This window comes from Sphaerodactylus townsendi, linkage group LG05 (assembly GCF_021028975.2).
Source record: "Sphaerodactylus townsendi isolate TG3544 linkage group LG05, MPM_Stown_v2.3, whole genome shotgun sequence".
NCBI lineage: Eukaryota > Metazoa > Chordata > Lepidosauria > Squamata > Sphaerodactylidae > Sphaerodactylus > Sphaerodactylus townsendi.
Window position 1 is genome coordinate 128,591,170 of NC_059429.1, and position 21,757 is coordinate 128,612,926.

Here is a 21,757-nt window from a genome sequence, read left to right on the forward strand (position 1 = left end):
ACCAGAGGGATAAAAATTGGCAAGAGCTGTTTCCATGCGATGTCTGTGCAGAGCTACTGGCTCAAAAATAGTGCCATGTTTTCAAATCCAACACAGTGACTTTGTATAATTCTTTCTAGGGAATTCGTGGTATTGCCGGGGAGAGAGGCAACGCTGGGCCAAGGGGATCTTCGGTAAGTATCCCGCAAAACATTACAGACCATGAGTGGGGTGAAAATCATGCTAAAGCAGTGATGGCGAACCTTTTTGAGACCGAGTGCCCAAATTGCAACCCAAAACCCACTTATTTATTGCAAAGTGCCAACACGGCAATTTCACCTGAATGCTGAGGTTTTAGTTTAGAAAAAACGGTTGGCTCCGAGGTGCGCGTTACTCGGGAGTCAGCTTGGTGGTAGTGGGTGGCTTTGCTTTGAAGCAACCGTGCAACTCTTCCAATGGGTGAATCACGACCCTAGGAGGGTTTACTCAGAAGCCAGCCCCATTGCCAGCAACCGAGCTTACTCCCAGGTAAAGGATCATGCCCAGGCCAGCCTAGATGTGTGTGTGTGTGTGGGCGGGTGATTTTCTGCCCCCCCCAATGATGAACTCTGTGCACATGTGCCCACAGAAAGGGCTCTGAGAGGTTTGCCACCACTGTGCTAAAGCATTCGACCTAGATTAAGGAATTCAGGGCTTAATATAAATGCTGTCTTAGGGCCTTTCCCCACTTACCTTAAGCCCCGCGCTACTCTCCCCAAGTAGCGCGGGGTCCCCCGTCACTCCCCACTACAGGGGCGGCAACAGCGCAGCCCCCTCAGGGCGCTGCATCCCTGGCGCTGGAGAAAACAGGATGTCCTTGTTATTAAACAGACCAGAAGCACAACATCCATGTTCTAGAGGACACTGGGGCTCCGTCCTGTACCTAGACTATCCAGCGGTTGGGTTCTGATTCACTTTGGAATGCCATTTATTTTAGATGCGCTGTTGTTGCTAACGCTGCTGCTGTCACACCATGAATCCGAAAGGCAAATGCCGCAACCGCCTGAAGCTACGCAAAAATGCAAGCGCCGGGGCCTTTTAAAATATTTAAATGCATCCAGCGGAGAAAACATTAGAGGAGGGAAATGGAACGTTCGAAACCACAGCGTAATCTTAAGAAGCAGGAGAGAGCCGGGGGCTGTTATTACGATGTCTGTATTGAAGCACTCTCTGCGTTGAGAGGCTACTTAGCAGCAGAGTTGCTGGAAGGAACCTGTCCAAGAGTGGGAAATGGAATGAGATTTTTGAACCTAGGAAGGGCCCCAAACTGTCAAGACCATCGTTCAACATGGGTTGTTTTTTTTAAGGGTTGCCAATTTCCATGTAGGGCCCGAACAGCTCCTGGAATTACAGGTGATCGCCACATGATAAAGATCAGTTATCCTGGAGAAAATGGTTATGCCCCTGGTGGCGAACCTTTGGCACTCCAGATGTTATGGACTACAATTCCCATCAGCCCCTTCCAGCATGGCCAATTCCCAGGCTCTACTTCCAAATCTCCAGGAATCTCCCTACTGGGGATGGCAGCCCTGTATTAGTCCTTTCCACCCGAGTCCCTTAAAATGTTTCTAAAACATTTCAATCCCCCTCCCCCCTTTACAATGATCTTAATCTGTACTCACCTCCTCAAAATGATTCCTGGCTACCATTCAGGGACAGAGGGAGAGGAAACCGTGCCCAGGGCACGACCTGCCCTTGCTACACCCCAGCCCACACCTCAATCCACCCCCACCACACCCCTGGGAGGGGGGTCTGGGAGGCGATTTTTTCACCCCCATGTGATGCCAGTGGCGTGCGTTTGGGGCACAGCACCCCCTGTCCCATTGCAGCTTCGCCACTGCTGCCATTACATGCTTTCCCCCATCCCTTTTTAAAATTCTGAGTTGAATCAGTGCTTCAATTCTTCTCAGCCTTGCGTTGCATTTTCTACTCCTTATATTCTCGATGCTTCAAAGATTCCCTCCTCTCCCCCCCCCAAATTAAAAGAGCAAGCAGAGAAACGCTGCCGCCCCCACCCCACCCCCCCACTCGGGAACAGAGCACCGTGGGGAAGGTCTGGGTCACCTTCCAACTAGGAAAGCCCCAGTAGTAGCCAGACGGCCCCTTCTCAGGTTAGGCCTCAAAGCATCCCCCAGGCAGGTAACTGTGGGTTGCCTAGCAACCCTGCGAGGCTGCCCCGCCCTCCCGCGCTCTCCAAACCGCCCCCGGTTTGGAGAGGGCCACGCCCCCTTTCAACTCCCCAACGGACAAAACCGCGGGTGGAGGGATGGGCGGGGAGCGCGCACCGACGCGAGGCTCCGCCCACTGTGGCGTCAACGGTCGTCAGGCGGGGCTGTCAGTCTCCTGTCACTGCCTCAGCTCTCTTTCTTAAGGGCGGCCATTGTTTCTCCACAGGAGAAATTTCCCCTTTTCTTCTTCTCCTCGCTCCTCCTCCCCGCACAAAAGACAAACTTGCTTTTGAATATTCCTCACACGGACATTTTCCTGCTCCTTTCCTGCCTGTTCCTCCTCTGAGGCGCTCGGGGTCTTTCCCGCCATTCCCTCTTTTCCCCCCCCTTGTGAGAATGAAAGCATTCATTCATTTATTCATTCGGTTTTTAGGCTGCCTCTTCCCAAACGGGTCGTGCTCAGACGGTCTCACGTCATACAACCACAGTTTAAAAAAATATATAAAATCTTCAAGGGCGCCATCAAATCTCAAAAGGGGGGAAATAGCAAAGCTGATTGTAAAAAGGAATGATAATTTAAAGGACAGGAAGAACGTCAGGGGAAACCAGCTACCTGAGTTCTTATTTGAGGTTGCCAGGTCTCCCCCAGCCACCTGTGGGGGATGGGTGGAGGGTAGGGTTGCCAGATTTGGTTTGGGAAATTCCTGGAGATTTGGGGGGCGGAGCCTAAGGAGAGATACCTCAATGGGGTACAATTCCAGAGAGTTCATCCTCCAAAACACCCATAGTCTGGAGATGAACTATAAATGGGGGGGGGGGGATCCCTAAGCAGCCCTAGTTTCATGGGGGTGGCCTTGAACCAGAGGTGGGATCCAACCAGTTCTCTAGAAGTGGTTACTAATTTTTTCAGAGTGCCGACAGGGGGTTACTAAAGCAACCTCCGTGCCCAATAGGAACTGGCGGCGCCACTGTTTGAATCCCACCACCATCGGAACCTGTTATTAAAAATTTTGGATCCCACCACTGCCTTGAACCCCTTTCCCAAATCCTGAACACTGTATTCCTCCTTTCCCACCCCTTCAAGTTCTACTAACTCCTGTTTCAATGTTAACAGATCTATAATTATCTTCCTTGCTGCAAATTTCCAGAAAAAAAAAAGTATCCTGTGTTTTTAAATATAGCAGGCATCCACTGGCTCGAAAAGCACTCTGAAATAGTCCTAAAAACTAATGAGCATAAAGGGCTGAACGTTAAAATGCCTGAAAGTGACATGCTATGCCACCTTTCCAGAGTCCTGTTGGAGTTAGTTTACATTAAAAACACAAACAGTTAAAAACAAACACTACTTTTCAGTTTCCCTACATAATTTTTGCAGAAGACTTTTTCTCCTGCAGCAGTGCTTATTTTCTCATAATATTATCTAAAACAATAATTGCTACCAATCTAATTAGCCTCTTACAATTTTAACAGCAAATTTCCCCAGTAATTTCGATTTTCCTTAAAATCAGTTCCTGGAACATAGTTAAATAGATCTGATTTTTAGTTTTTGTTTTTAAAAGTTCTTCAGCCTTTATGTTAGAAATTGTTGTGGAAAGTATGTATGTATGTATGTATGTATGTATGTATGTATGTATGTATGTATGTATGCATCAGATTTAATATACTGCCCCATCCCCAAAGGTATGTGAAACTAGATTCTTAGTACAGCTCTTAGTACAGCATTTCTCCAATAAAAGTCCACTGATTTCAGTGGGCTTACACCGGAGTAATTCTACATAGAACCAAGTTGTCAGAAACAGGAGCATAAAAGTTGAAGCAAAAATATTTTAAAATAAAACCCCTGTCCTTTTAAACTATTTTAAATGTTCAGATATAAGAAACTCCTTTTGCAGAGAATATCACAACAAAAGCAGCAAAACATGATGGTCTTTAAAAAATAAATCACTGTAGAGCATGCTTTCCATTAAATATTTTCCCCATTAGAATATTCCAATACACTATATTCCTGGTTTCCTGTAAAGCTCATTTCACTTGGAATGCTTTATCTACACCAAAACTGTGTGCAGGTTAACTTGTGGCATAGAATAGCGGCTGAAGATGGGTTTTGGTCTGTTATGTACACCATTCATTGTTTCCACATTCAAATCGTAATTACTTGTAGCTGCCTAAAGGAACTGCCTTCTTCAAGACATACTGTGTATGCTGTAATATCAGGTGCCATGAAAACTCTGTCCATAGCTTGCAATGACTATTGTACAAGCAACTCATCACCCGCTATTGTAGTCCCTGAGTGATTCAACCTGGCTGCTTTGTTCTACACTTTCATTCTACCACATGTATGTGTATGAAGTGCTGATTTATAGGAACCCACTAGTGTTTTCAGGCCAAGAGACTAACAGAGGTGGTTTGCCATTGCCTTCCTCTGCACTCCTGAAATTCCTTGGTCTCCCAGCCAAACACTAACCCAGGTCAGCCCTGCTTAGCTTCTAAGATCAGGCTAGCCTACAAAGATCCAGTTTCTACAAAGTCACAACTTTCTGAAGTCATGAGACTCATTGATTTCATTCTTTTGTATAAAAACTGGTTGAAAATTAACATCTTGTGCCCCATTCTGCACCCCCCGCCCCACGCCCCAAGTGTGCATGCATAGAGCCATTCCATCTATCCTTACAAACTTGATGCCAGTCCATAGAATTGGAGGACCTCTCCTTTTTTCCTATATAGCCTTCAAATTTCTTCCTGGATTCACCTTCCTGAACCATTCATAGTTTTATAAGCCTGATGCTTTTCTCCTAAATTAAGAAGAATCATATCCATCAGAAGGAGTAACATCACCACCTACTGGAAGATGCAAGGGTAAAGCAAATTCAAAAAGAATCCTCTGGAGAAAATAGAGTTGGTGATAAGATGATAGAGTGAATCCCTCAGTATGCTAAGCTATGTGATCTGGTGGGGAGGACAGACTACTTATAAAAGCATGCCAAAATGTACTAACCTGTTAGTTGTGACTATTGTTTATGTATTGTTAATCTATAATTTTTCTCACGTATTGAAATGGATAATCAGAAATTAAATGTATAGAAGGTGAATAGAAAAGCCACCATAGTATACAGCTCTATTTGGACCATTTTATAATTCCCATGACTACAAACATAGGCTGTTTCCGCATGGGCGAAGAAAGCCCATAAAAGGATGGTAAAAGCAGTTTTATAGGTGGGGAGTTCACATGGCCATTGCTGCAGAAATGATGCTGCAGTGATGCGGCAACGCTCCAGCGTGCCCACAACGGTTTATTCATTGAAAATGCTGGGGGGATTTATTCATTGAAAATGCTGGGGGACTGAGGGATTTCAATTATTCATTGAAAATGCTGGGGGGAAGAATTAGGACTGATAAAAGGAAACACTTCTTCACGCAACGTGTGATTGGTGTTTGGAATGTGCTGCCACACCTGTTGGATCTCTCACTTGATGAAGTACCCTACGTTTTTTTTAAAAAAAATTCAGTGGGGTAGGTCTTTCTTGTCCCATGAAGGAAGGTTAATCATTGGTTTCTGGCTGATCTCTCAGTCCTTTTGAATGCAATGAAACAGACAGACATCACTGGATGAGAGGGGTCCTTAACTTCTAAGAGTATTTCTCACAATACTAGACCCAGGGGGCATACATTGAAAATGCTGGGGGGGGGGGGGGGTTAGGACTAATAAAAGGAAACACTTCTTCACGCAACATGTGATTGGTGTTTGGAATATGCTGCCACAGGAGGTGGTGATGGCCACTAACCTGGATAGCTTTAAAAAGGGCTTGGACAGATTTATGGAGGAGAAGTCGATCTATGGCTACCAATCTTGATCCTCCTTGATCTCAGATTGCAAATGCCTTAGCAGACCAGGGGCTCGGGAGCAGCAGCAGCAGAAGGCCATTGCTTTCACATCCTGCCTGTGAGCTCCCAAAGGCACCTGGTGGGCCACTGCGAGTAGCAGAGTGCTGGACTAGATGGACTCTGATCCAGCAGGCTAGGTCTTATGTTCTTATTCTTAGTTCTTATGTTCTTATTCAAAAGTCGCTCACTGAGTATGTCTTTTCAACAATGGCGCTCCGCAGTTGGTGTCGTGTGAAGTGCCCGCCAGGAATTGGTGCTGCAGAGCCCACTCCCCACAATGGCGGCCCACACAGGCCAATCCTGGCACTGAACGCCCATGACATCTACCCTGGGAAAAAAGAAAGCCGTTTGCAAAGCGCAGACAAGCGAAGCGCCGGGGTTCAGCTGATGCCGCTACCTGTCTACGGAACACCCGCCCATGCGAATGCTCTGTGGCTGCAGCGTTGCCAACAACACCAATGGCACAACGCTGTAATTGGGTGCAGAAACAGCCTTAGAGAAGGCTTTTAAAGTGACATTCCACGATTTTTACAGGCCTAATGAGCTGAATCTTCTGCTGTCTTCTTGATCATGCTCTTACTTTTATATGTGTTTGAAATTATTAGGATCTTGTATCATTACAAATGTTTTCAGACGTGAACTTCAGATCTCTTTCCATTTTATTACCTTCCATTTACCTTCTGCAGTCACAGTTTCACATCGTTGGCTGCCCTCTCCCAAGTTCAAATGTGCAAATAGCCAACAGCCAATATTGTGGGGTGAATGTTGTACCCCCTCGGATCTCTGCTTCTCTGACTGGGGTCACCTCCCAGAGAGGCCCCAGGTGCTTTGTAAGAACAGAGTGAGCCCTTCTCACACTTCCGTTGCTAGGAATGCGGGTGGGGACTCTCCACCTCAAGGAATGGGTCCGTAGCACTTTCCCAATTTTTAAAGGATGGGAACTCATTGAGATGCCATTGCCTTTCGTCAAAGTAGAGATGACATTCTGCATCCATAGACAATAAATAGGCAATGACAGTATTCACACGAGTACTACTTCTGATTTCGCGTGATAGTGGTCTTTTTCAATTTATATGAAAAGCTCCTCCACATTGATTCTTTACCCTTGTTCAGTAGACCTCTATCCAAGAGGAAATTTCTTGCAGCTGATAAGGGTCTCACTGTCTTGTCTTGAAGATGGAAAAGAACAGAAGCCTCAGAGGGGCATAAGCAGCTTGACGTGCTTTTGAAAAGGCTTCCTGGGATATGCCAGCAATGGGAAGAAGAGCGGGCCAAGGGGTGCCACAAAGCTTTGAAAATCAAGAGGGACTTTCAGGTTACTAAATTTTGACAATATCTGATCTACGTCTATAATAAGAAGAGTTTGGATTTATATCCCCCCTTTCTCTCCTGCAGGAGACTCAAAGGGGTTTACAATCTCCTTGCCCTTCCCCCCTCACAACAAACACCCTGTGAGGTAGGTGGGGCTGAGAGAGCACAGAGAAGCTGTGACTAGCCCAAGGTCTAGTTAAAATGGTATGTGCGAGATATCCGTTTCAAGCTTTCCTAGCAAGTGAAGTATCTTAAACTATGTGGTAAATTTCAGCATTACAGGCAGTGCAGAAGTTCCTTGATCATTTTGCGTCCAATTTCTCCTTGCAGCTGCCACTTTGGGGGTCCATGGCCCAGGGATTGTGATGGAGTAGCCAAAGAGCATGTGTACACATGCAAAGGCTTAATGCAGCCTGAATGCTGACCACTCTAACATGGATGCAGAATGTAAGACTTCGTCTATGATGACTTTGCCAGCCTCTTGGGAATTATTGGCGATGGAGCCTGGGGAGGACAGGGACTTTGTGGCACTGTACCCTATGAAAGTCTACCCTCAAAAGCATTTACTATCTCCAGGGGACCTGAATTTTGTAGTCCAACAATGAGTTCTAATTTACAGGGAATCCCCAGGTCCCACCTGGAAACTGGCATTCATATTCAGGCCCTAGTTATAAAAACTGTGTGCTCAAAGCCAAGAAGAGTTTGGATTTATATCCCCCCTTTCTCTCCTGCAGGAGACTCAAAGGGCCTTACAATCTCCTTGCCCTCCCCCCACCCCCCAACAAACACCCTGTGAGGTAGGTGGGGCTGAGAGCTTCGAGAAGCTGGGAGTGTACAGCTGGGAGTGTACAGGCTAATCTGAATTCCCCAGATAAGCCTCCACAGCTCAGGCGGCAGAGCGGAGAATCAAACCCTGTTCCTCCAGATTAGATACACGAGCTCTTAACTTCCTACCCCACTGCTGCTCCAAGGGTATCATCTTATGTTTCTATTTACATTGCTCAGACAGCCGAAAGGTCAAAGGTATGTTTTAATTTAAAGTTAGTTTGCCTATTCAAGCTGCAAGAGTACTTGCTAAATGAGTACATATGCACATGGCTTCCTAGAACTGCAGGCTAAATCCAGATCTGGTCCCATTGTGCATTGCTCAGATGACTACAATGATCTCCACCTTCAGATTGCATTTTTTTTAAAAAAAATCGCAGTGTGTTTTTGTGGTTTGCTTGCAAGTTTACCTTAATACAAGATTGTTTGGCAAATATTAAGCAAAATGGTCAATAATATCTGATTTTAAAACTGTGAAGGAAACTCCTCTGTTCCAAATTGTCTTCTGGTCTGTTGTGCCTTCTCCAAAAAGTCAAAAATTGAAGTAGTGTGTTATTTGTTACAACTAATTTTGTATGATAATTTTCACAGAAATACTTTTCTGTAGATTTTTATTTGCGTAACAATAACAAAAAAATCTATGAAGTCCCATATTTAACGTACAGTGATATTCTGAAATATAAAATACAGTTTAAGGAATCCCGTCAGGTGAACCAAAACAAGCACTTGATTTTGCATATTTCAATGAATGTTTAAGTGAGAAACATCTTGAGTAAAAGTTAATCATAATAGATATTTGCACTCAATGTCATCTTCAACACTTTGAAAAGGTTTTTGCACACAGGTCATTTTAAATGCAATTATGGCCTTGATGTTTGAAGGCCAAGATGTACCAATGTACAGTGTAAATCCACAGTGATTTATTTGTGGAGTAGTGCTAATTGTGAAGCAGACTGCAAAATGCAAATGTTAAGAATCTAATTTTACATGTGAAGTTTTAAATAAAAATATCAAAGTAACTGCCCAACTGAAAATGTACAAACCCAGTTTAATTGATTTTGATTTTTTTTCTATGCAAAGTTTAGAACTATGAACTTGAACAATACAAGAAAACAGTGTAATGCATTTCATGTGGAAAACTTCCTTTTAAAGTACTGAACTATTACCAATGGCTTTGCCATTCCTACCGTTGCTCAAATATTTACTTTAAGTATCACCAAAATAATTGTGACTTTTTAATAACATAATTGAGGGCACATTCCAAAATTAATCACATTTAGATTATATTAATGCCAATGGGACTTCTAAATATATGCTTAAATCACACTCCCATTGAAATCAATGGAACTCAAAAGTGCTTATTTTTGGCTGGAATGTGTATAGAGCACAGGTGTCAAACTCGCGGCCCTCCTGATATTATGGACTACCGTTCCCATCATCCCTTGCCAGAATGATGCTAGCAGGGGATGATGGGAACTGTAGTCTATAACATCTGGAGGGCCGCGAGTTTGACACCTGTGGTATAGAGGTTTTAATTTATGACGAAGAATATCCTTAAACTTAATCCCTAATGACTGAAATTTAGCAGGAAAGCCAAATTGCTTAAATTCTGAAGTATTTCATCTCCATATCAATAGAAATATTATATTTGATAAGCTCAGTCAGTTCAACAATTTATAAAACATTTCCAGTAAGTACGTTTCAAATGCTTTGTTGCATTATATATAGATTTCATTCGTTTTCATTCATTATCTTTTTTTTTGTAAAAATGCAACATTTAAAACCTTTTATTCACATGAAAAGTAGTTGTTTTATTTAGAAATATTCAACCTCATCTGAACTCTAAATGGTGTGTAAGTCAAAACGCCTGCATATAAAAAGGAAGATAATGCATTTAGGAGTTTAACATTCCCTATTCAAATATCCTGCCAGTTACAAATGAGAAATAACACTGCTCCTCAGAAATAGCTTCTTAAATACACAAGACCCATTCATAATTAGATACACTCAGGACAGAAACATTGGGCTGTCTTGTATGTAGGAACCACCTGAAACAAAAACAAAAACACTACGTATTGGAGATGTAAAGATATGGCTTCTAAGACCTTGCTTAAATTCTCATAAAATTACAGTTCAAGTTATTAGAAAACATAACTTTATATCCTTAAAAAGCAATGTGCTCTTTGAAGACATTTCCATTTTTTATTATCTGTAAATGGAAATTTTAAGATAAAGGAAGTAGGAAAAAGCAACATTTCACAAGTTCTCTGGCCATGATCCTTCCCTGCATAGGTGTAGATTTTGCACGTGGAGGGATTCCCATAAGGCTCAACAGACGCTTGCTTTTCCCCCCTCGAGAAGCAGTGAGCATTAAGGAGGTCTGATCGCCTGCATGCACAACACTCGTACACATGGGCTAAATGGGGAAATCTGGATGGCGGGCTCTAGCTAAGCCCCACGGGAACCCTTCAACAGACTGGCACTGCACCAAGACAGAGAAGGATTTTGCCCATTGAATTCTGTAAGAAAGCATTATGGACATAGTGTGGCTAGTCCAGCAAATACCTGCCAAACATCTGCTGCACTGTACAACTGTTCAAAAATGTTCTGTTTTTGTGAAGCAGGCTTTACCAAAGTATTTTTCCTTGTAGAATGTACAATATATACAAAGAGTCCACAGTCAATTACAGTTGCTTTCTTTTTTTTCTGAGTGACTCATTATTGAGTGGTCATTCCCTTTCTATGTCTTACTGGAAGAAGGAAGAGTCTCTGAATGTGATAGCCTTTGGCCACCCATTTGCATGTCTGGCTTTGAGTCCCTGTCACATTCTTTACTTTTACTGCGGTCCTTGCGATCTCTGGTTCTGTCTTTGTCACGGTCCCGATCCCTTTCTCGGTCTCTTTCTCTGCTTCGAGCTTGTTCCCTGTCTCTGTATCTGTCATAATCTCGGTCCCTGCTTCTCGATCGGTCTCGTCTTCGGTACGAATCTCCTTCTTTGGGTCTGGCTCTGTCTCTGTTTCGTTCCCAGTCTTTACCTCGCTCTGACTCTCTGTCTTTGTTATAGTTTCTGTCTCTGTTCTTATCCCAGTCTTTTTCTCTGTGTCTCTCCCAATCCCTCTCCCTCCCTCTATTCCAGTTTCTGCCATGGTCTCTTTCCCAGGGTCTATTATGATCACGATCTCTTCGCCTGTCATCGGTTCCTCTGTTTGGTCGATTATCAGACTGCTGGACATCAGGCGGATCTAATATTTTTTCCTTATTGCTGCCCTCATATCTCTCTCTCTGCCGCCCTTCAAAAGTTTGAGCCCTGTATTCATTACTTCGGCCATCTCGAAAATTGGATGCTGTCCACTGGCCTTCTGAATCAGATCCCTGTCCTGATGTATTAGAGTGAGAGGCAGGCGGCCCAGTTTCGTCCCACATCTCTTTCCTATGCTGCGGTGGATGGCTTGGAAGATCCAAAAGTGGTCTTGGGGCTGATTTCATACCTTGTTGTGTTTGCCCTTGAAAGGTATGTCTATTCGTGGGAGGTTCATTTTTTTCTGGAAATGGACCAGGTGTGGTCCCCCTTGGTCCAAACTGATGTGGGGCTGGGCCTCTCTGGTTTGGAAATCTGGGTGGCGAGCTTCCTCTCCGTTCTTCAAATGGTAATGGCAAGAGTCCTCTTGGTCCTGGAATGTGACCTGAAGCAGGCCCTCTTTGCCCTTCAAACTGACTTGGAGGAGGACCCCTTGAACCCCCAAAGTGATTAGGTGGTGGACCTCTTGGCCCTCCAAACTGAGGCTGTAGGCCTCCTCTTTGACCTTTAAATTGAGTTGGAGGAGGCCTTCTTTGACCCCCAAAAGTAAAAGGTGAAGGTCCTCTAGTCCCCATAAACTGAGGCGGGTCAGGGCTTTCAAATTTGCCAGGAGGTCCAGCCTTCTCATGGTACTGAGATTCTGGAAATTCCTTGTGTTCTTTGTGAGGCTCCCTGTGTTCTTCAAACTGAGAAGGTGTGACTTCTCTTGGGCCTCCAGGAAATGATGGTGAAGGGCCCCGGTTATCACCAAAATGAGGAGGTGGCCCATGCTGTGCAGAAAATAATGAAGGGATAGGTGCTCTTGGTGCCCCAAACCGGTTTGGCAGAGGTCCTCTTTGTCCATCATTGTTCAGGGGAGGGTTATGTCCTTCAGTAAACTGTGGAGGGGGCCCCCTCTGTCCATGGAAATCAGCAGTACCACACATTGGTTGAGGAGGAACACCTTTTTGTCCAAGAGAAGCAAATGGGGGTCCACTTCTGTCATCCAAACTCTGAACTGCTGGAGCTTCCGCCTGTTCAAAAAAGTGGCTAGACTGAGGATTTCTTTGGCCTTCATACTGCAACGAAGAAGGCCCTCTTTCTGCTTCAAAGTGACCAGGAACTTTTTCCTGGGGTGCGAACACAGCGCCTGAAAAAGAATCTCTTCCGACCCCGGCTGGACTACTGTCTTGAGACACATTCGACCAACTCACATTCTTAGCATCATTAGGTGCAGAGAAACCAGGCAAGAAGCACGGATTGGGAGGTGTGGGCAGGAGTACTTTACGAACAGGTGCAGTTATGGGTACTTCACCAGCTGGTTTATTTATGGTTTCCTGGTGAACTTGTGGGGGATTTTCAAATCTGGTGGTTGGTATAACTTGTTCGGGCAACGTGGGACCTTTTTCACTCACGTTCATCCACGTTTCACTATGACCGAGCTGCATAACAGGCATCAATGTTTTCTCGTCTTTGTTAGGTAAGGGTTGTGGTGGATCTGAATAACTGGGTATAAGAATATCCCGCATGGAGGATTCCTCCTGCATCACTGGTGTCTTTAGGTTAGAGTCAGCATTTTCATTACACTCAGTTATGATCCTCCAAGCTTGTCGGGGATCTCTACTTTGTCTTGGATCACTTCCCTGGCTTAACAGGTGGGTCTGACTTAGGGGAGTGATCAGTTCAGATTTTTCAGTCATTTGCTTTTCACTTTGAAATAGCTCACTTTTTGCGATGCTTGACTTTGGAGGAGGCGACAGTAGTGCTTCAGACACTGAAAAGCAAGCCAGTGACACGCCAACGGCCGCTCTTTGCTGTCTGAGCGCCTCTTCTTGTTCTTCCAGCTGCTTTTTCTGTTCTTCTATTTGCTTGTTTAATTCTTCTAACATTTTCTGCTGCTCTACCAACGATGTCGGAGCAGACACGTCAGGGACAAACGGAGCAGACGTTGCCACGGAGTTGTTTTTAGACTCGGAATACATTTTATTAGGTAAGTCTTCTACCGTAACTTTTGCCTCTTCCAAGATCGTTTCATCTTCCGGATCGTAGGCTTCATCTTCGTGCTCTGAAGCATCGTGTTTTTCAAGGGCACTTCCACCACTCGGCACCGCAAAAGCTCTATCCGGGCCGTACTCTTCTTCCGGATCATAAGGCCTGTCATCTTCTTCCTCTTCTATAGCTTTATCTTTGGACATCTGCCCAAACTGCTGCACAATGGGATCCAGCAAGGGAGCAGCCGGTAACCCTTCTTCGATAGTCGCTTGAGCGTCAGTCTTCGAAATCTGAGCAGTTTCAGAATCCTTCGCTGCAGGGTCAAAGGATTTTTTCCCAAACAGCGTTTGCAAGATGTGTTGAAGAGGCGTGGACGATTTTGAAGACGAGGGAGTTGAAGAAGATGGGGCTGCCGTGTTCGTTCCCGGCAAGGAAACGTTTGACGACGTGGCAGTGGAGGAGCTTCCCATTTTCACTGATGATAATATTTTCAACATAGAAGGTGTTACTACAGAAGACTGTTCTGAAGAGGGAGCTGGTGGCGGAGGGGGTGGAGAGCCGGGAGGCGTTGTACTGACTACTGTCTCTGCAGAATACAGGGAGATTTTGGGAGATTTCTTGTCCTGCTGAGAAAGCGAAGTCCCTTTAGGATATGTAGATATGTCTGTCTCATCCTGTAATTGAACTCTGCTTCGTTTTTCTTCCGCCTTTTCGGATTCTAAAACACTTGCCGGACGCTTGGCTTTCTGACAAATCACTAATCCAAGAATTAAGTTTGGCCGTGTCGATTCAAGACCTGCAAGACAAAAAAAAAAAAGATTCTGTGTAAGATTTTTAAATTTAAGCTTAAACTAGTGATACATTTTAGTAGTTTCAGCACTAAACACAGCTACTGTAACTGGCAAAAACCATGACATGAAAACAGCCATGTTTGACATTCACTCATTTATAGTAAAAACAGTTTGCTACTGAAAAGCCTAACAAATGTAAACATTCTGATACAATGAAAGTATTCATGTCAGTATGCAAGGTTACGTCTGTCTTAATGTTGTTAAAATGAATAATAATTTGGAGATGGAAACCAGAAAATATGCCAAAGCTCATTAGTGTATTTTCCATAAGTATTACTGTGACTGTTACATACACATTTACATTGCAAAACTGGCAGCTGCAATGAGAGGTGAGTTATCTCCGCATCTTTAATAAAGATAAAATTATAATCATCAGGAGAAGTCTGTTCAACCAGTAACTACAGAAAAGACTGGAAGTACAAATGGCTGAAGCCTGTGACAGCAACAGTGTCTTTCTGGAAGAGATGTTCAACTGACTCCGACCACATTGTTCTATGTGGAGTGTTGCATACAAGGATCCACCCACCCTGACAAGAAGCTTGTCCAAAGAGCCTCCTGCATCAACAGAAACTCTTTTACTGAAGAAAGATAGCACTGCTTAAGCCCTTTCCGCACATGTGGAATAATGCAACTTTCAATCCACTTCCAATTCACTTTGCAGCTGTGCAGAACAGCAACATCCACTCGCAAACAATTGTGAACCTGGATTGAAAGTGCATTATTGTGCATGTGTGGAAGGGGCCTTACCGAATATAGTGGTAAAATCCAACCAACTGATAATTAACAGAGCACTACACAGCCCCCTTATGGTAGAAGAATGATGTAAACAAAACATAGTTAGTTTCTTGAAAGAAAAAGTGTATCAGAGGCCATTATTTATGGGACTTGGTGGTACAGAGTAAAGTTGCCAGCTGCAGGTAGGGAAATACCTGAAGATTTTGGGGGGTAGAGGCTGAAGAGGGCAAGGTTTGAGGAGGGGATCCTATGGGCATAATGCCATAGTGCCCACCTTCCGAAGTGGCCATTTTCTCCAAGTGAACTGATCTCTGTTGCCTGGAGATCAGTTGTAATGCCCGGAGATCTCCAGCCACCAGCTGGAAGTTGCCACCCGTGGGTGCAGAGGGATTTAATCAATCCATCTGTATTGTTATAGATTTGAATGGTAAACAAATGGAATTGGACCCTGCAACCGTTCGGTGAGCATTTAGTCAAAAGACAATGCAAAAACAGGGCCTTACAGTTTGTGCTGTTAAAATAGGTCAGGAATCCCATTAAAAATAGCCAGGGTTCCGAATAGATTACGTGTACATTTTCTAAATAAATAAATAGCAACGTACATACGGGAAGCTAAGTATATTAAAAATGACTTATGAAAGCCTGTGTTCAGAAGGTTCCATTTAAGTTTAATTTTTTTCTGTTGTTTATGTGGGCAGAGACAAAAATCAATCTCCTGCTTCTTTTCTCTCACATTTTCATTTTCCATACTTGAGCCCCAACTTTGCTGTCCCGTTTGTCCACAGAACCTCCCCAGGCATTCCCCAAAAGGAGGCCCTAAATGTGATGGATTGCAAAATGATTATCACTTAGCACTTAAATAGACCTTTTAAGGGTTCAAAGGGCTTTACGTGGATTACCAAAATAATTCTAATAGTCCCGTCCAGTAGGCCAGCATTAACTGCACATTGCAGAAGAGGGACCTGATATCAAGCCTAGTTTAAGGTCACCTAGTAAGTTTGCCAACGAGCATGAGAATTAACTGGTTCCCAGATCACTGTGCTATACTAACTGCCATGATATTTCAATAATCATGTAATTTCTGTGGGGGGAAGGGTGGTTGCAGCATCTGTAAATTAGATAGTTATAACTGATTTCACTGTAAGAGAGCTAAGTAATGAATACAAAAGAGATTCTAATTCTAAAGAGCAAAATTCTATCCTAGCAAATTTCCTAGTTAAAATAAAGTTCATTCTAATACTAGTAAGACAGACAGGGGAAAAATGCAACATTCTAGAAGTCAAATTTGAAAACAGGATTCAGCTTGAAGATGCCTGTCAGCTCACTGATCTAACTCATCCTTCCAATATAAATTGCTACTGTACATTTCAGTCATTAATGGACTGTTTCGATTTCGTTTTTCTAGCCATTTCAGTTTTAATTCCCCATCTCTCTAACTAAACATGGCCAAACATTTACATTTCAATGCTTGCTATTTACATGCTGTCTTTCAGCTAAAAATTGATTCTTTCATCAGCTGTAGTACTGCTTGTCCCTTGTAACTGAGCTTACTTGTATTGCAGTTAAAAGTATAATTACATACATGTAACAACACATTTAGAGAATCTACTGAACAAGAAAGAAGTTCTCTTTAAACAAAAGTGATTTAGAACTGCAGTATAGGAATCACTGAAGATATAAACTTCCTATGGTGCCAGCAATGGTGCATTCCTCTGGCTCAAGGAATCATCACCAGATGTTACAGGCTCAAGAGCTGCAAGTCAGGGAAAACACCTTGTGCTAGGGGAAATGGATCAGCGCCATTCAGCCATTAATGCGGGTGCTACCACCTTCACATTTTAAAGTTGCTTCTGAAAATTAAATAAATCAATTATGTCAAACAAAGCTGAAACTTGCCTCCTTTATACTGTTCTGAGCAAATTTTCTGCTGTGTCATCTAATAAATCGATCCATTATTTCTCATTGATCAAATTTTGCCTTTAGTTTTAAATGTTACTGTCTGCAGCTTCTGTTTTTTTGGAAGAAGTCACTCCTTAATCATTACACTACAAGCAATGGCATCTAACATGCCTCTAAAATGCTTGTTACATTTGGACCCCACAAACCACTTAAGCGAAATACTTGCATTGATCTCTACACTGTCATGCTTTATTCCATAATTACTCTGTTGTACCTCATGTCTTTCCCATTTTCCCCATTTTTTTTTACTCATCTGCTAAGGTCTGCTTTTTCTTCACTGTTCTCTTCATGTGCTAAAGTAACTGAGAATTCAGTGGCCAGTGTGCAGGATTGCACCTCTAACACTCTGAGCATGGACTCTTGTCAGTGTTACGAACTGTCCAGTGCCCTCTTCAAGGGGCTTGAAAAATTTGCTTCATTGTCAACTACCATCAAACAATTTCCACTGTCAGAAACCACATTAAATTGTAACTTTCATTCAGAAACAACTTTGGGGTAGAAGCTGATGGACAAAAGGAGGATTGGAGCTGTGAAGTTCTTGTTTAAAAACACTGGTTGTGTTTGGTTTAATTTAAGCATTTTTTTTCCTGCTTGTATTTTTCTGAACAGAAATCTTTAAACTTATTTCAGCTCAAAGCAATTGTAGTGTATCTAAAGACATATTTCTCTTTGGAGATAGAGACCCATACATTTATATAAATTGCCTCATTCAAAACCAAAATGTTGAGATATGGGCATCTATATTTCCAAACATGTAGACTATTATGTAGGAACTATGGTGATGCTTTCAAGTTCTCTTTCTTTAAACCTTTCAATGGATGTAGCTGTCTACATATTTTAATGCTACATCTAGATATAAAAGCATATGTCATAGAGAAATAAAGAAGTGGCATTTGTTAAGTAGTTTGACAGTTTTGGTGGTTTCACTTCCAACACTCCCTTCACTCCACTTTCATTCACTTAGTTTTGGCAGTCATTGATAACAGTGTTTGGCTCTCTTTGGCTTTGAAAGCTGAGCAGTTATTACCTGTCCGGTGATCATCAGCTACTTAGCTGACAATGTCAGCTATGTTTGCTTTTGAGGGAATGAGAAAAGCAGTTTGGGTGACAGGCCATGCCATTTGAAACAAGTATGTCACTTAAGAAATACTGGTGCATGTAAACGTACTAAAAGGTATGCAATGATTTCCAGAGGGGTATGTGAGACCACTTTTCAATTACTGACAAAGAAAACATGGTGGTTTTTTTTTTAAAACAGGAAAGTGATGGTCTAGAGATAGACATTATCTGAGAATATTGAATCTGAGCTGCCAAACATTTGTCTAGCTTGATATTTGCACAAGATTGCATACCTGCAGGTTCCACATTAGCTTCTCCCAGCACTCCACAATGGAGAGAGAAATATGGGAGAGATGAACCAAGTGAAAACAGCCAGAAGGGAGCACAAAGCCAGATGCTACTCTACGGAGTGGCTAGCTAATGTAACCACACACATGTGAGACTCAGGAGTGGATGAAGTGGGATTTATCATCTCTGTTGATTCAGAAGATATTTCACTGCAGAATCCAGCAGGGAGGGCTTTGAACAGTCATCTCAGTCCCTTTTCCTCCATTCCACTCTTGGCTAACCCAACCAAGTCTGCTTTCATCAGATGTTGAAAGACTAAGCCACCATTTCAGCCCTTGAGGTTTCAGTCATGTGACAATGGTGTTTCCTTTTCCCTCTCTTGTTTTCGGTGCCAACTGAAATATTCTTATGCAAAAAGGATGTCACCTCTATGGCCCACTGATCCAAGTACAGATGGAGACTTCGGGAGATGCCCTGCAGCTCAGTCTACTATCACCATAAGGGACGTCACTGCCATTAAACCCACCACCACACTCCATAAAAGGCAACTCATTTCCTTTCTTTATCTTTCTAAAGTACTTTGTACACCCCATACTAAAAGCATTGTGATAAAGGGTACTTTAAAAGTTTGAGATATCCTCATATTTGGGAACTGACTTGTTTGTTAAACAGTCCCCTTGCTTTTAGATTTAGCAATCACCTGAAAACCAGGACCGATTCTGAAGTGGAGTAGTCTGTGAGATAAAATTTCTAGCACCTTACCAAATCTTTTTTTAAACCAGATATTTATTTCACAGACTTGTAATAGTCAGAGGTATGATTAAGTTTAGAAAATATTCAAATTGAAAGACACAATAACCACTTTGTATCAAATACTTTTATTGAGATCATGTAACGAAAGCAGTAAATTCCATTTAGCACAAGTTGAGAAATATGAATCATGTTGTATGCCTTTTCCTATACGTTTACATACAGAAATAACTGAAATAGCCCTCTTAAGAAGATTCAATTCCTTTTCTGTATATTATACTAAAGCAAGTGAATGAACTTGAACAGAGTTAAATATGGAATTGGAAATGTAGTGTGTTTAAGGTCTTCAAAGTACTAATCATGGCCTGGTCTATGCAGTAAATCCACCTATCTTCCATAAAACTATGCTGTCATTTCATTTTCTCTGGTAGGAACTAAATTTCAGAGGATGAGAGGTTTAATGGAGAAACCTTTTTGTGAGCTGTACAACACCCTACATGTGTCAGATGCAACCAAAGATATTAAGCGGGGCTTCTTACAGTCTTATGGGACTATAACTCCAGAATGTACATCAGCCTCCCCCAATCCAAAACAAGGAGTGTTTTCTTTGAGTAACCTTGAGGTAGTACACCACACGCCTTCTAAACATTTGAATCTATTCTTAATTTTTTTTATACTAGAGCTCCTATTCACTCTGGAAATATTAAGGGGAGCTTATTAAGTTGCTTCTGTTGAAATACTCGTGTTACACTGGTTCTGTTGGGCTGGTGCTGCCATACTGATCCTGGCTTCTGCCTGGTGTCTGTGGTTTGACACTGATGCTGCTGGGCTTGCAACATTGCCCCCCCTCCCCCTGCTGCACTTTGTTGGGCTGGGATTCTCTGGTTTGATTTTGGATTTTTTAGGTTTGCCACACTGGTCTGCCATTCAGCTGGAATTCTTGGGTTTGATGCTGGTTCTGTTGGGGTGGTTGGTTCGGTTTGCATTGGAAGGCTTTTGGCCAGTGGTTGCTTGGTCTTGTATATTTGGCTATATATTTTTTTGCTCTGGAGGAACCAACATTTTTTTTCCAATAGGAAACAATGGAAGATGGCTGGTCCGCTTCACTTGGAACTCTGCGGCAGCACCAGTTCTGCCGTTATTTTGGTGTCGTTTGGTTGAAAAACTGGCCCTGCGCTTTCCCCCAAAGGATTCCCCGTAGAGAATAAGGGACCCAAACAATTTCGGAATTCCACCAAGAACCTGAATCCAAATACCGAACTGGTATCGGAGACCTGAGTAATCCATAATACTGATAATGAAATCCTGATCTGAAAAAAATATTTTTCCCTGTTGCACATCCCTAGTTTATACTAGGAAATAAACAAAAAAAAGAGGAAAATTATATTACCTAAGAAAGTGCAAGATATCAGAGAAACATATGCAGTCTAATGGTATCGTGACACTAGTATTTTACAGTTTTTTGTCTATAGACCTCTTGACCCAGTTTGCATACCTGTATCTTGCCAGATTTCAAACTGTGTACTGGAAATATTTTGGTTGTTCAGAAGAATTCCAAAACTCTGACAAGATCGGTAATGAATGGTAAATCTTCTTGAAAAAATATAATACTGATACCAAGAGGCAATGTGTAAAGCAGGAATTTCAAAGCAGAATATAAAGTAACCTGGTCGTTAAGAGACTTTTATCAATACAGGACATCAAAGTGAAGCCTCAAAAGCATGTACAAGGCATAGACATTACTTTTAGGCCTTGCAGAGCTTCACAGCTTGGATTCAGTTAGGGCAGCCATTCCCAACCAGGGTTCTGTGGTACCCTGGGGTGCCGTGAGCATATCCCAGGGGTACTGCGGCAACACTACCGCCCCCCCCCCTCATTTTTGTGGTGTCTCCCACCGGCGCCAGCAAGGACATGGAGCTGGCCCATGGGGCAGGGCCTGCCGCAAGGTCAGCAGCCACACACACACACACACCCCCCCCCCCCGGTGCTTTCCTTCACCCTGGGAGAGAAGGTGGGGTGTGTGGCAAGCAGGGGAATGGAAGGTGGGTGGCGGCGGCAGGGGTACCGTGAGATATGAAGAGTTAGGTCAAGGGTACCCTGACCTCGAAAAGGTTGGGAAACACTGAGTTAGGGTGTCATAACTGCTACTAGCCATCTGTCTGATCAACTACAGTACACAGAAGTTGCTACTAGGGAGAGGCTATGCAAAAATTGGTTCTTTTACTTTTAGACCCAGCCCACTGCTATGTTCTTCTACACATGCATCAGGGTTTACTAGGTGAAGGATGGGGTGCCTCTTCTCGCTAGTTAGGCAGCAGTTTACACCTGTATTGATTTACAGACCTCTCTGGCTTGGTTTTAATGCTAGTGTCCGAATGTGTCAGTTTCCCAGCTCTTCTTAATTTACTTGTTTCACTATTAGCCACTTCTGAGAGTTACAGAAATGCACGAACTAAATATTGTAACTCCTTGCAGTACCCCAGAGCTGCCCTGGAGGGCCTTCCTACTTTTAAAACCAGCTTTTTTGCTGGAGACATGGAAACATGCGCCAAGTGAGTCGGCTTGTGGAAGCTCCTCGTTACTTTGGATGCCACTGTATAGGTTTAGGCGACTTTCATGTCCCAGACTACAGAAAATAACT

The 21,757-nt window shown here is 43.1% G+C and overlaps 2 protein-coding genes across 4 annotated transcripts in view; one reads left to right on the forward strand and one right to left on the reverse strand.

Annotated features, from left to right (window-relative positions):
• The window catches only part of COL9A3 (collagen type IX alpha 3 chain), a 60,392-nt gene extending 53,479 nt beyond the window's left edge, over nucleotides 1-6,913 (forward strand). The window contains exons 22-24 of the mRNA XM_048497916.1: nucleotides 120-173; nucleotides 6,249-6,539; nucleotides 6,755-6,913. Coding sequence (XP_048353873.1) covers nucleotides 120-173; nucleotides 6,249-6,539; nucleotides 6,755-6,913 — 504 coding nt within the window. The remainder of the gene's footprint in view (nucleotides 1-119; nucleotides 174-6,248; nucleotides 6,540-6,754) is intronic.
• A 3,081-nt stretch (nucleotides 6,914-9,994) lies between these two features.
• The window catches only part of DIDO1 (death inducer-obliterator 1), a 71,052-nt gene continuing 59,289 nt past the window's right edge, over nucleotides 9,995-21,757 (reverse strand). For all 3 annotated transcript variants that reach the window (XM_048498442.1, XM_048498440.1, XM_048498441.1), the window contains one exon: nucleotides 9,995-14,270. In XM_048498442.1, coding sequence (XP_048354399.1) covers nucleotides 10,945-14,270 — 3,326 coding nt within the window. In that variant the 3' untranslated portion in view covers nucleotides 9,995-10,944. The remainder of the gene's footprint in view (nucleotides 14,271-21,757) is intronic.